The sequence below is a fragment of the Octopus bimaculoides genome, chromosome 10 (genome assembly GCF_046866305.1).
Source record: "Octopus bimaculoides isolate indiv1 chromosome 10, ASM4686630v1, whole genome shotgun sequence".
Taxonomy (NCBI): Eukaryota; Metazoa; Mollusca; class Cephalopoda; order Octopoda; family Octopodidae; genus Octopus; species Octopus bimaculoides.
Window position 1 is genome coordinate 66,497,805 of NC_142937.1, and position 15,664 is coordinate 66,513,468.

Below are 15,664 nucleotides of genomic sequence, written 5' to 3' on the forward strand. Positions count from 1 at the left end.
TGTGGTTAACCATATGGAAAAAATACAATGACAAATACATCAGCCACGCATATACAAAAATATACACAGAAAAAAATGTACCACCAGATTCTAAGTATTTCAACATACTACCCTCCGACTGCAATTCACCCAACACCAAAAGAAAAGTAAACAAAGTTAAAAGAAAACTAGAAACAGAATTACATACTCCATCACCTAAACAAATAAACCTCAACGAACTAACAGAAGCATGCGTAAACAATTGGAACAACTCTCCACCACTACTTCAACAATTACCACCACTCAGCCAACTTGATCCTGAACAAAATGCACTAGCATGCATACTGCACGGAGTTATCAGACCTGCTTGCTTATTTTCATCTGAAGAGAAATAATGAAAATGAATGGACTCCTTTACCTTCACCCGAAATTTTCTGACTAAAATCTAAAAACATTATACACATTATAATCTCACAATAGATTTTTCACTTTCACTTTTTCAATGGTAAGCGCGTCTGCATGCATATTTTCTTTATCTCAATAAAACAATTGAACTTTACTTCCTGTCTTTGTTATTGTTATTATTATTATATATATATATATATACACACACCACCTGCAACCAGCTACACTGAAATATTGTGAAGCAAGCACACACCTGCAACCAGCTACAGTGGTAAGTTATGAGATGCACGCACGCACGCATTGACCACAATATTTTTCGATGTCGATGCTAAGAGGTAAGTGAGGTTAGAGGGGGCATCAATTCACACCTGCGTCCATCCCCTTCTCTGGTATTCTTTTCTATTCAACTCCATCGACACTTACCAGGGAAAACAACAACTACAGTCTCCCTGTCCTCATATATACAGGGTGGGGCATAAATACTGTTACAAAAGTTCAAAACTATTTTGTGTGAAGGATTGTGGATTGATTATTAATCCCTCCTATCCATATCTTGGTGCAAGCCCAGATGGATTAGTTGATATACCTAACTTTCCAGACAGACCAGGATTGCTTGAAATCAAATGTCCATCAAGTGACAAATGGAAACGGTTATCCCCTCATGAATGTGCAAAAGACAGTTCTTTCTTTTGTTCTGTTAAAGACAATGAAGTTGTGCTGAAAAGACATCACTCCTATTTTTATCAAGTGCAAGGGCAGATGGCATTAACTAGAAGAAAATGGTGTGATTTTGTAGTTTGGACCCTTAAACATCCAATGTCAGTGGAGAGGATCTACTTTGATGGGAACTTGTGGCTAACAATGGTGGAAAAACTGAAAATATTCTACAGGGTGGGGCATAAATACTGTTACAAAAGTTCAAAACTATTTTTCATAATTATATTCAAAGAATTCTAATGATTTATTTGAGTTAAATGATAGTTTATTATATGTTTTCTTGTATTTCAGAAACTAAATATTAAAATTTTGTTGCAATGTCTGTTGAATGGAAGAGAAAATTCATCATAGAGCAACATGAGAAGGGCATGCATCCACCTGAAATATTCAAGTTAGGGAAAAACCTCAAAGTTAACAGAATGTTGATAAAAAGGACGATTGATCGTTACCAGGAAACTTCTTCGATCAAAGATAGACAAAGATCAGGCCGTCCCCGCACCTCCAGAAAACCTAAACTCATCAAAAACGTTAGGGAAAAAATCAGACGAAATCCAAGAAGATCCATGAGGAGAATGGCAAAAGAAGCACAAACATCACCAAGGACTATGCGGAGGATATGCAAAAGTGACCTAAAGTTGTCACCCTATAAACTCCAAAAGAGACAGCTTCTCTCCACGCCCACAACTGAAAAGAGACTCAGCAGAAGCAGACTCTTGTTGAACCGTATTAAAGATGGCACGCTCCGTAACATCATCTGTAGTGATGAAAAGTTATTCTCAGTTCAACAGTCTCACAATCATCAAAATGACCGAATCCTTGCTAAAAGTATTGAGGCAATACCTGGTAATGCAGGAAAGGTTTTCAGAACCCAAAAACCAGCATCAGTGATGGTCTGGGCAGCCATTTCTGAAAGAGGGAAAACTCCACTTGTTTTTGTCCCTCAAGGAATAAAGATAAACAAAGAACAGTACATCGAGGACATTCTGGAAGGCGCGTTTATACCATGGTGCAATTCGGTGTGCGGTGATGAAGTTTGGACTTTCCAACAAGATGGGGCGACGAGCCACACGTCTCGATTAACACAACAGTGGTGTAGAGACAACTGTCCGTCCTGGATCAGCAAAGAAGAATGGCCTCTCTCATCACCTGATCTTAACGCTCTTGATTATTCTTTGTGGTCAATTCTGGAGAATGAAGCCTGCTCTACTCCTTGCCAAAATATTGAAGCTCTAAAGAAAAAATTGACCAAGTGCTGGGATAAAATACCCTTAAATGTTGTGCGTGCTGCTATAGATGACTTCCCCAAAAGACTTCGTAGTGTTGTGAAGGCACAAGGTAAACATTTTGAATAAAAGTTACACCATATTGTTCCTTGGGCATTTGCAAAGCAAATTTTGTAATAGTGGGTTGTTAAATAAATTTTTGTCGGGATAAATCTGTGTTTTATTTTGTAACAGTATTTATGCCCCACCCTGTATAAGCTCTGAGGCATCGATGTAACTGAAAGAAGAGGTGCCTCCCTTAAATATGTATAAGCACCAGCGACAGCGAAAAATCTATTGTGAAGACAACTAAGTATAAATAGAACACATCAGACGTACAAGCATCAGTCAACCGAATGCCTCCAAAAAAGAAGCACGAATCTGGTACTTATAGCAGAACAAACAGGCGTGATCACAAAATACAAACAGAACTGCATATATACATTAGATTCTGCAAAAACTTAGAACTAGCTATTACGGTGGGTAATAATCATAGATTAGCAAACTTTCAGTTCTCTCTCAACACCAGTGTAGGTCAAACAAGAATTTGCAATATGTTTATTCATAACTAAAACCATCTATGAACAGTTATGAAATCCACAAGGAAAAACATCTTGTACAGGTTCTCCAAACTCTCTACCAATAAGGACACTTTCTCCCAAAATGTCAGCTATTTATAACACCCCACTTGCTAAAGTTAGATACATGCAAACAATTCAATATATTATCAATATTTTAAGCACTCTTCCACCTAAAACTGAGCAGACATTCAGCATGTAGACACATGAATGCTGTCAGACATGATAATGATAAGATAGGTAAGGTAAAGTTTGTGATCAATATCCAGCAGCTGCCATGAAAGATACATGGACAGTGTAAAAACAGTAAAATAATTAGCAAAAGCACCATACATTATGAATGAGTGTATTTTACAGCATACCTCTGGCCGTATTATACAGTAAAAATTTTTTTATATGATCATTAATGTTGTTGCATTTATTTCTTGTATCTTTCACAGATATTTCCTCGGGGATTATAGTCAAACTGGAATTTATGAGGTTTGGCCATCCCAATGACATTGAAGAACACTTTCCACAGAGAAATGTACAGTTGAAAAACTAAGAAAAGCTCTCAAAGAAGTTGAGTGTTTTAATGCAATTCGGGATATACTTTTGGATAAAAAGTGAATTTTACAGAGAAGTACTTTAACAATTGGAATGCACATTAGAAAAAGATAAAGATTTGAAATATAGGGAAATTTTTAAATTTTCATTTGTTGTGAGTTAATTCTACGTACAAACACTTCCTTCACCCTTAACTGGTACCATGAGGTCAACATGACCCCAGCCTTATTTAAGAGATTAGATAATCCAAGCTATCAGGTTTTATGATTCAATATTCCACAATTTTTTTTTTAATGTTCTTATTAACTGTTCACACTCTTGGTATTTACTTTTTATAGGTATACCAATAATAAGATAGAGCAGTATGAGAAAATAAAAATATTAGATTCTCCAAAAACTTACTTTGGCGCATAATAATCATAGAATAGTAAGCTTTCAGCTCTCTCTTGACCCCAGTGTAAGTCAAACAAAAATTTGTAATACGTTAGTCATTATTCAAACCATCGTTCAACAGTTGTTGAATCTATAAGCAAAAACATTTAGGATAATAAGTTCTCCAAACTTTCTGCTAATAAGGATATATTCTCCCAAAATGCCAACTATTTACAACACTGCACTTTCAAAAATTTGAATATATTCTCAATATTTTAAGCAGACATTCAGCAATATAGACACGAGATATGATAATGATAAGAAGGTAGGTGAAGTTTGTGATCAATATCCAGAAGCTATCATGAAAGATGTATGGACAGTGCAAAAATAGTGAAATAATTCGCAAAAGCATGGTACATTATGAATGACTATACTGTATTGCATACATCTGGCTGTATTATACAGTAAACATTTTTAATATGATCATTACTGGTATTGTATTCATTTCTTCTATCTTTCTCAGATATTCCCTTGGGAATTAAAGAAGTCAAACTGGAATTTATAAGGCTTGACTATCCTAATCATATTGAAGAACTGAGTTTCCACAATGAAAAGCACAGTTGAAACACTAAGAAAATCTCTTAAGCTGAGTGTTTTGAAGCAATTCAATATCTACCTTTCAATAAAAAGTGAATTTCATGAAGATGTACTTTATCTAATGAAATGCAGTGTTAGAGAAAGATAAAGGTTTGAAATATAGGTAAATTTTTAAATCTTTATTTGTTATGAGGTAGTTCTACATACAATCACTGCCTTAACCTTTAACTGGTTCAATGGGGTTGATATGACCCCAATCTTTATTTAGAACACTAGATAATCCAAGCCATTACGTTTTATGATTCAATATTCCACCTAATTTTTTTCTTAACTGTTTGCACTCATACAATTTTGTCTCCGTTATTATTATGATTATTACATTCTTTGGCTAGGGGTCAAATTGTCTCTCAGCCTATAATTATCATAATGCACATGGTACAGTTCCAGACAACATGCAGTCTTTTACAAATAGATTTCACCGAAAAATATTCTTACATCTTTCAGGATGTAATACAATTCACATGTTAGAGAGAGAAACAATTTACCATATTTACTCTGACCATGATAAAAGTTGGTATTCACTTTTCATGTGTACCAATGAAGAGCTAGAGCAGAATAAGAAGAACAATCTATGAGGTTGTAACGAAAGTTCTGTCTGTTTTTTTTTTTTTTTTAAGGATAATTATAAGACATGATTACCCCAGTCTAGCTTCTAAATGATATTAGTAGCTAAAATATTATTTCTTCATTCAGATGACCCAAACGTACATGCCAAGTAAAGAGCACATACTGCATGTTTTACTGTTTGAATTCCAGATGGGGAATACAGCAAGATCACTCAACAATACTTATGGAAACGATGTGATGAAAGAAAGGACATGCAGAAGATGGTTTTCAGTCTAAAAGATGAAGAGAAGGACACCCCCAAAGGACTCAATTCTGAGGAATTACTAGTTACTGTTGATGAAAATCCAACCGTTACAACTAGGGAACTGAGCAGAGTTTAATGTGAACCATATGACCATCCATTGTGAAATAATAAGACTTGGTAAAGTCTCCAAGGCTGGACAATGGGTTCCACATGATCTGTCAGAAAACAATCACAAACAACATGTGGATTGCTGTGTCCCATTGCATTCACATGAATTTCAAACACTTTTTTTTAGACAGAATCATTACTGGAGATGAGAAGTGGATTCTCTACAATAATGTTAAGTGCAAAAGGCAGTGGCTCAGCCATAATTCAAAACCTATCCAACAGCCTTGAAGTCGTCTGCATCCAAAGAAGATTCTTTTGAGTGTATGGTGGGACATGAAGGGAATTGTTTATTATGAGCTGTTAGGTGATAAACAATAACAGCTGGAGTTTACTACCAGCAGCTAAGATGTTTAAAAACAGTTTTGCAGGAAAAATGGCCTTTGTTGGTAAACAGAAAAAGAATGATCCTGCAGCATAATGCCAGACTCCACACTGCAAGAGTGACCCAGAATCTCCTAGAAGACTTTGGCTGAGAAATTATGCTTCACCCACCATATTTTTCTGACCTTGCTCCAACAAATTACCATCTTTTTAAAAGCTTACAAAATCAATTTGCAGAACTTTGGCTTACTTCAAGAGAAGAGGTTGAAATGAAGCTAGTTTCTTTTTTTGAGTCAAAACCAATTGAATTTTATGAAAAGGGTATCAAAATGCTTAGGGAAAGATGGGAAGATGTCACTGAAAAGACTGGTGACTATGTTGATGATTAAAAAACATATACAGGGTATTCCAGAAGTCTTGGGCACATTTCAAGTCCTCATATCTGCTGGACTATGATTGGTAGTAAGACGAAACTGGTACCATTTTAAAGCTAAATTCATTAAGTTTTTTTGTAATGCTAATGATTTTTTCATATTTTTTCAGAGCCAGTAATGGCGTTCACTCAACCAAAATAGGCGTTTTGCGTCTTTCAATTTGCAAAAACTGAATCATGGATACTTGTTCAACGTGCATTTCACACAAAATTCCGAAAAAAGGCACCAGAAAGGAAGTCCAAATTGAGATGGCATGGTAAATTCACGAAGGATGGATGTTTGTGCCCAGCTAAGAGAACAGAACACTCCTCAACTTCAGATGATATGGTTGAGCGTGTTCAAACTGCCTTCGAGCAGACCTCCTGTAAATCAATCAGAAGAGCCAGTAGGGAACTTCAGCTTCCTACAACAACTGTTTGGCATATCTTAAAAAGACGACTGCAGATGATACCTTACAAATTACAGTTAGTCCAAAGTTGCAGGATACTGATGAACCAGATCATCGTGACTTTTGCATTGCAATGCAAGAGAAGTTGGAAGATGACAGATTTGATGACCGGCTTGTTTTTAGCGATGAGGCAACCTTCCACGTAAATGGCAAAGTTAACAAGCATAACACTCGCATATGAGGTACTGAAAACCAAACATGAACTTCTTGAGCATCAGTGAGATTCCCCAAAGATGAACATGTTTTGTGCCAGTCCAAGAAAGCTGTCTACGGACCATTTTTCTTTGAAGGAGCAATAACAATGGTGACATGTACCTCGACATGCTGGAAAACTGGTCAATGGACAAGATGAGTGAGGAAGAGTCTGACGACTTCATTTTCCAACAGGATGGGGCGCCACAGCACTGGAGCCTCAGAGTTAGACAATATCTGAACACAATACTGCCAGACAGATGGATTGGATGGTCTGGGCGAGATGATCACGGTCTCATGCCCTGGCCTCCCATGTCTCCAGATCTCACACCTTGCGATTTCTTTTTGTGGGGGTTTGTGAAAGGACTGGTCTGTGCTTCCCCTTCCAAAGATGTGGATGAACTGAAGGCTCAAATAATGAAAGCTGTTGCAACTGTAGTGACGTCATATTGGCGCCAAAAAGGCATAGTCGCTATTGCTACATCCTTAACCACGCATGCGTGGATTTCAACATCCAAGCGTTCCCGCTTCTATTCTGTCTCTTACCATGCCAGACAGCGAACAAGCAAGACGGTCTAAAACAAGCTCTCATTGAGTGTGGAAGAAGCAAGTTGTCTCTCCAACGATTCATCTCTAGGGACAGTACATCTACATTCAGGCTACTCAGAAACCGGACAATTGGAAGCTGTATATTTTCCACCATAAATAAATATTGTTGTTGTTGATCAGTTTGGAGTTCTGCGTTCCGTTCACTTCTAATTTAATATAGGAAAGTCAGGTGTACATCTAATGATGTATAACCCACATTCCTAAAGTGGTGACCCCGACTAAAGAACGACTGCAGCCATGACGATCTGGACTAATCAGCATCAATAAATATTATGTACTCACTGAAATTGTTCGCATGTGACGAGCATGTTGCTGCCATTTTTAGCAAGTAGACGACGCTGTGTAAAAATGAATTTGACGTCTCGTAAGGTATTATCGCTGGTATGAGCAACACGAGTTTACGACCACACGCCGCCGACACCATCATCAACTACGACTAACTTGAGCGTCTCTCAACATTTTCATCACACAAATAGAAAGCTAAGAAAAATTTTTTTTCTGCGATAAAGTTTTTATTTTGTCGATGACTTATAGAGCTTGTAAACAAAACACTTCTTCGCTAATAAGACTTTTGTGGTTTTCACACAAGCAACTTCACGGACATTTCCTTTTACCGACCTTTTGAACTATTTCAGTGAGATATTAACTCGTTAGCATTTTTCGAACATACAAACTCACATTGTGCCAAGCTAACACAGACGTTTTTTTTTCTTTCTGACTGTTATTTCCATTTCCTTTCAGCACGTCAAGGTGGTAGGAAAGTCAGGTGTACATCTAATGATGTATAACCCACATTCCTAAACAACCATCAACAACGCAATGCTGGAACGCATTTGGCAAGAATTGGACTATCAGCTTGACAATTGCCATGTGACCAACGGTGCTCACATTGAACATCTTTGAACATTCCATAAAAAAACTTGAAATTGCTGGCTTTCAGAATATATCAGATGTGTTTTTATGTCCTTAATAGTTTTCGAGATATTCAATGTCAAAATGTGCCCAAGACTTCCAGAACACCCTGTAGTTTGGGCTGCATTTTTATACTTATTTCAATTAAAAAGATGGACAGAACTTTCATTACAACCTGATAATTAGATTCTTGAAAAACTTAGAACTACTTATTACAGAAGGTAATAATCACAGACTAGCAAACTTTCAGTTCTCTCTCAACACCAGTGTCGGTCAAACAAGAATTTGCAATATGTTAGTTGTTATTCAAACCATCCTTGAGCAGTTATCAAACCCAAGTTTTATTTGAAACTCACAGCTATGTTTAGAAAATCTAACACTGGCTGAAAGATATTTGTTGATGAGGAAAATTACAGCTACCAATATCATAAGAAAAATGTCAATGAAACAAAAACATACGGTAGATATGTAGAACAATCTTGCAAAGCAAGAATACATGCAGTGGAACACAAGAGGTTATGTCTGAGTTAAAAACTACTTCAATTTCAGTATGTGAACCAGCAAGAAGTTTTATTGGAGCTACGATCACTAATGAAGATTGGTTTTCGATTATTTACATGCCCTCTTTATCATCAATGGGAAGCAATGTACATCAATGGAGACAAAAAGCACAAACGAACCACCAATTCCACAGCAAAGGAATAATTTCAAGATACTGGAATCCTACTGTTTTCTTGCAACTGGAGAGAAGAGACTACTAATATTTGCAATGGAAGATGTCTTAGAAGATTTGATACATTTTCCAAATTGGGCAGCAGATGGTACCTTTAAAATCAGTCCATCAATATATTATCAGCTATATTGTATCCATATCCAAGAAGGTAAATTTAGTATTCCCAGAGTTTTTGCCCTTCTTCCAGGTAAAACATATTTGTTGCAACTCAAACCGCAGCTTATTCTGAAATCTTTCCCCAGATATTTCCTTGGGAATTGAAGAAATCAAACTGGCATTGATAAGGCTTAACTATCCTAATCATACTGTAGAACAAAGTTTCCACAAAGAAACATACAATTGAAACATTAAGAAAATCTCTTGAAAAAGCTGAGTATTTTGAAGCAATTCAATATCTACCTTTGGATAAAAGTGAATTTCATAAAGATGTACTTTAACTATTAGAATGAACTGTTAGAAGTTTTGAAATACAGGTAAATTTTTAAATCTTTATTTGTTTTGAGGTAGTTCTATATACAAACACCTCCTTAACTCCTAACTAGAACTATGGGGTTGGTATGACCCCCATCCTTTATTTAGAATAAATAATCCAAGCTGTCAGGTTTTACGATTCAATATTCCACATAATTTATTTTTTTTAAGCTCTTATTAATTGTTCACACTTGCAATTTTGTCTTCATTATTATGATCATTATTATATCTTTTGGTTTGGGGGCAAATTCAATTCAAGCATATGATGGTCATAATCCACATAGTACAGCTCCAGACAGCATGCACTGTATTTTACAAATGGATTTTACCAAAAAAATATTCTGACAACTTTCTTGAAGTGCAATTCTGATATAAGAGACAGAAACAATTTACCATATGTACTGTGACCATGAAAGAGATAGTATTCACTTTTCATGAATCTATTAATGAAAAGTTAGAGCAGTATGAAGAAAAAAAAAACTAATTAGAGTCCCCAAAAACTTAAGACAACTCATTAATCATAGATTATTAGTATGAATAGTTGAATATGGTTTTGTAAAGTGTACATATCGCCCGTCATTCAACGGCAGCAAAAGTCACATAAAAATTTGCACTAAGTTAGTCTTTATTCAAATCATCCTTGAGCATTTATTAAATCTACAAGCAAAAGCATCTTGTATATGTTCTCCAAACTCTGTATTAATAAGGATATATTCTCCCAAAATGCCAGCTACTCACAACACTGCACTTGCTAAATACATGCACTTGTTAGATACAGGCAAACAATTTAATATATTCTCAGTATTTTAAGCATTTTCCCACCTAAAACTGAACAGACATTCAGCATATAGACATGTGAATGCTTGTCAGACATGATAATGATAATAAAGTAGGCGAAGTTTGTGATCAATATCTAGCAGCTGTCACAAAAGATATATGGACAGTGCAAAAATAGTGAAATAATTAGTAAAAGGACTGTAGTGACGTCATATGGTGCCAAAAAGGCATAGTCGCCATTACTGCACCTTTAACCACGCATGCGTGGAATTCAACATCCAAGCGTTCCCGCTTCTATTCTGTCTCTTTTCCACGCCAGACAGCGAATAAGCGAGACGTCTAAAACAAGCTCTCATTGAGTGTGGAAGAAGCAAATTGTCTCTCCAACGGAGTTTTTAACTCGTCTCCGTGGACTCAGCGGTGAATTATCTGATGGGCCACTTCTTCGGAAAATATTCTTTACACGGTTACCATCGCAAGTCCAGACAATTTTGGCAACGGCTTCTGAATCGAACACACTCGATCAAGTGGCCACCATGGCCGATAGGGTCATGGAAGCGCCAAAAAGGCATAGTCGCCATTGGACAATACATTATGATTGTATTGTACAGCATACATCAGGCTGTATTATACTGTAAACATTTTTTCTTTGATCATTAATGTTGTTGCAATCATTTCTTCTATTTTTCCCAGATATTTCCTTGAGAATTAAAGAAGTCAAACTGGAATTTATAAGGTTTAACTATCCTAATCACATTGAAGAACTAGGTTTCCACAATGAAACGCACAGTTAAAACATTAAGAAAAGCTCTTAAAGAAGTTGAGTGTTTTGAAGCAATTCAGTATATACCTTTGGATAAAAAATGAATTTTATGAAGATGCATTTTAACTGTTCAAATGGACTGCTAGGGAAAGGATAAAGGCTTGAAATATAGGTAAATTTTAAAATTTTCATTTCTTGTGAGGTACTTCTATGTACAAACACCTCCTTCACCTTTAACTGATACAAGAGGATCAATGTAATCCCAGCCTTATTTAAGACAGTAGATAATCCAAGCTATCTGCTTTTATGATTCAATATTCTGCCAATTTTTTCTTTTTGTTCTTAACTGTTTACACTCATGCAATTTTTGACCCCATTATCAATTTTATCATTATTACATTCTTTGGTTTGGGGTGAAATTCACCTCAAGCCAATATTGATCATAATCGCCATGGTACAGTGCCAGACAGTGTGCATTGTCTTTTACAAATAAATTTCACCAAAAAAATGTCCTTGTATCTATTAGAATTAGAGACAAACAATTTACCATATTTACTGTGACCATGATAGAGTTGGTACTCACTTTTCATAAGCCTACCAATGAAGTGTTAGATCAGTATGAGAAAAAACAAGTAATTAAACTCTCCAAAGACTTAGGACTACCTATTATAGGGTGAAGTAATCATAGATTAGCAAGCTTTCAGCACTCTCTCAACACCAGCATAAGTCAGACAAAAATTTGCATTATGTTAGTTTTTATTCATTCGATCCTTGAGCAGTTATTAAATTCACAAGCAAAAACATCTCATATAGGTTCTCCCAACTCTCTGCTAATAAGGATACCTTCTCCCAAAATGTCAGCTATAGGGCTTTCCTATAAGTAGGTTATCTCCCTTGGCTAGGCGGCGCTCCATGTAGGCAATTAAACTTCCGCAGACTATCCACGCTATTGTTATTGTTTTACGTCTTATCATGGATATAAAGCAGCTCGATGATTCAGCTATCGAAGTACTTACTGTGCCTGAGTTAAAGAAATATTTAAGATTATATGGACAGTATGTTACTGGAAGAAAGGCGGACTTGATTGAAAGGTTGAAATGTATAAAAATTCTGTCGATGAAGAATGTCAACAAAATAAATTCATCGGACGATACTTCATCGGAATAAGCAGAAGCTTATATCTCCTCTCGGTGAAATATTGCCTGATCCCAATCTGCTTTCAGCAGATTGGACTAAAGTTCTTTGTAAGTTGCCGAATTTCACAGATAATGACATTTATAATTACCTCGTACTATGGATGAAGGCAAAACAACAGTTAAGGAGTGGCATAATTTACCACAACAGACACGTACACAGCATCGAATACCACGATATTAGTGAAAGCTGCTCTCACTGTATTGTCTGGTGTCTGGTAATCCCTTCGATACCGACATCAAACCCAAAAAAGAATCCTGACCACAGAGTGTGGGTAATTATGTCAAAGGTCACTGGCAATGTGCATTCAGCTGATTGCAACTGCACTGCAGGGTAAGAGCCTGTTTAAGTATTTTGACTTTCTTCCCTTGTATAATAAATTGAATTTTTTATGGATGTAAGGAAATAAATTTATAATCAAAACAATAAATAAATGAGTCTTAATTTTGAATATTTTTTTATTCCTGTCATATTTATCAAATACAAATGCACATACACACATCTCAAGTTTATCTAATAGTCTATTTCTTATTTTAGACAAGGAGAAGCCTGTAACCATATCGGAGCTTTATTACATGCCCTTGTGGACATAGCTACCAATAAGAAACGTGGGACCTTGGCACCAACTGCCATGAAATGCAAGTGGAATAATCCAAGAAAACGAAAACAGAGCCCTAAGAAAGCTGAACAACTGTCATTTGGAAAAAACCTTAGCGATAGTTTTTCAAGTGTAGCAGGTGATACAACTGCAAAGCCCTTTGAGGCTACTGTAAATTTAGTACGTTTCAAAGAAAGATTATGCAAAAGAGATTCAAATGCAGGGTGGCTAACTAATTCTGAGAAAGTCAGCAAACTTGATAACACTCCAGACCAGGGTGTCTCTGCGACGACACAAGTGCCTAATATTATTAAAGACAACATTGACTTTCAATTTCACGACAGCACTAATTTAGATACTGAATCTGTCAAGGAATTCTTTGACAAATTCTTGAATAATTTAAAGATTAGTGAGGAACAGTGTGTTCAAGTTGAACTTATTTCCAGGGGACAAAACAAAAACAGAACATGGAAAGAACAAAGGAAGGGTCGAATTACCAGTTCTAGTTTTGGTCATGTCTTTGTTCGTAAAGACACGACTCCACCGGACAACCTTGTAAAACAAGTAATGGGGTATAACAACGAATTTAAAAATAGCCATATCTCCTGGGGTATAAGTCATGAGCCTGCTGTTCGACGATTGTACACAAAAAGGATACAGGCAGTTCACCCCAATACAAGTGTGAAGGATTGTGGATTGATTATTAATCCCTCCTATCCATATCTTGGTGCAAGCCCAGATGGATTAGTTGATATACCTAACTTTCCAGACGGACCAGGATTGCTTGAAATCAAATGTCCATCAAGTGACAAATGGAAACGGTTATCCCCTCATGAATGTGTAAAAGACAGTTCTTTCTTTTGTTCTGTTAAAGACAATGAAGTTGTGCTGAAAAGACATCACTCCTATTTTTATCAAGTGCAAGGGCAGATGGCATTAACTGGAAGAAAATGGTGTGATTTTGTAGTTTGGACCCTTAAACATCCAATGTCAGTGGAGAGGATCTACTTTGATGGGAACTTGTGGCTAACAATTGTGGAAAAACTGAAAATATTCTATCTTAGAGGTGTTCTGCCAGAAGTATTCTCCAGTCAAGTAAAGCGAGATATCCCACTTTATGCAAGCTAGGCATTATGTCCCAGTGTACCTTACATTCCAGCAGTGTACTGTGTATATTACATCCAGGCTGTGTATGCAAACAGGAACACAAGAGAGAGTACATTATAATATACCTTGCAGGAAACATTCAGCAATATTTTGCAAAAATATACATGTATTGTTATTCAAATTTGTTCTTTTGAACACACCATAGATAATATATTTTTTAGGGAATTGAAATTGGTGTGTACGTGTGTGTTTTAAGTATATTAAAATTATGTTCTTTGTATCGTTTCTTCACCCATAATAGTAAAGAATTGTCAATTTTTAATAATTATGTACAATATTATATTCAGTTTCATTGAGTGATCATTCTAAACATTATAAGGGAGTCTGAATTTCTCAGCAAAACCACATTAGATGATGAATTGCTAGTTGTTGTGTTTTAGGGTATGCAGTTATGAGTTACAAAGTGGTGGCTGTAAATTGGTCAGTCTAGCACATAATTTCCAAATTTTTGATACTTGGTGAGACATACTTAAAGGCATGACTGTTTTCAAAAATCCAAAAGGCTAGAGGTCCCTACACAGCAAAATAAAGAAATGTTCAAAACCCATATGGGCTTTCAAAAATTATATCATTAAAGGTAAAAAATACGAAACTGTCAAAGTAAGGTTCAACACTGAAGAAAGAGCCAAAGAGCTCTCAACCAAATCCTTCGAATACAAAGATTTTATCATGGTCCCCACATATCTAGGTTGTAGGGTAACCAAAATTAAAATAAAAGATGTGCCTCCTGAGATAGAGATGAAACAGCTTGTATCTGCCATTTTTTAAAGATACAGTCAGATGTTTTTATCATTAAGTTCATTTTTGTTATTGGGGTTATTTTATAATTAAAGTAATATTTTACATTTCAGAGAAGTGTTCATAAACTACAAATTATAAGAATAAAGATTATGATTTAAAAACTGCATTTTTTTGTTGTCCTCAAGGGGTTGGGGGGGGGGGGTTGTCCTACACTCATACATCAATTATCTACAATAAATAAATCATATGGAGGGAGGGAGGGAGAGAGAGAGATTTCTCAAACCACACATCATCAAATCTAGAAAAAACTCCACCACTCTGTGACAGCTAAAACAATTAAGAAGCCATCACTTGGTCAATCAAGTTGCTTAAGACAGCAACCAAGATTCTCTAAAATGAAATCCTACTGCCCGAAAGAAAGGATATGTTCAAATAATGTGGTCAAGGCTCCTCTGAACATAGAAAAACAATAGGGTGTTAACAGTTTTTATCATAAGTCTGCTAAATAACAGCTGACTTCTAGCGAAACACAATAACCAATCAGTAAATTTGGTAAACAAAAGTGAAAACAAAAACATGGCCATTAATTGACCTGCTAAACCTTCCCCAGCATATTTCTGTTCCCCTGATCCTGAAGACAATATGCATCACACTGTGTCTTCTAATTTATCCATATCACCAGCTATGCTAACCTTGGAAGATATCTTACCAAATTTCAATTATATAAACGTCTTTAGTAGAATTACTTTACAGCTAACCTTTCAACTGGGAAATAAGAATGGAACCTGTTCTCAGTCAGTCAGGCAAAC

General features: G+C 36.0%; 2 protein-coding genes and 1 pseudogene across 2 annotated transcripts; all 3 read left to right on the forward strand.

Moving 5' to 3' along the window:
* Positions 1 to 1,418: 1,418 nt before the first annotated feature.
* On the forward strand, positions 1,419 to 6,205 carry LOC149133760 (uncharacterized). The gene is made up of 2 exons (XM_089358250.1): positions 1,419 to 2,436; positions 6,054 to 6,205. The coding sequence occupies exons 1-2, from the start codon at positions 1,419 to 1,421 to the stop codon at positions 6,203 to 6,205; spliced, it is 1,170 nt and encodes a 389-aa protein (XP_089214376.1).
* Positions 5,121 to 14,380, forward strand: LOC106879765 (uncharacterized). Its single transcript, XM_089358741.1, has one exon. The coding sequence runs from the start codon at positions 12,981 to 12,983 to the stop codon at positions 14,073 to 14,075; it is 1,095 nt and encodes a 364-aa protein (XP_089214867.1). The 5' UTR covers positions 5,121 to 12,980; the 3' UTR covers positions 14,076 to 14,380.
* Positions 6,695 to 8,402, forward strand: LOC149133761 (uncharacterized; annotated as a pseudogene).
* Positions 14,381 to 15,664: the final 1,284 nt, after the last annotated feature.

Bases quoted from the DNA above. Each gene is read 5' to 3' on its own strand.
- LOC149133760 (XM_089358250.1), top strand. From the start codon at position 1,419: ATGTCTGTTGAATGGAAGAGAAAATTCATCATAGAGCAACATGAGAAG. The intron at 2,437-6,053 runs GTAAACATTTTG...ATCAATTTGCAG, and splicing joins TAGTGTTGTGAAGGCACAAG to AACTTTGGCTTACTTCAAGA.
- LOC106879765 (XM_089358741.1), top strand. From the start codon at position 12,981: ATGAAATGCAAGTGGAATAATCCAAGAAAACGAAAACAGAGCCCTAAG.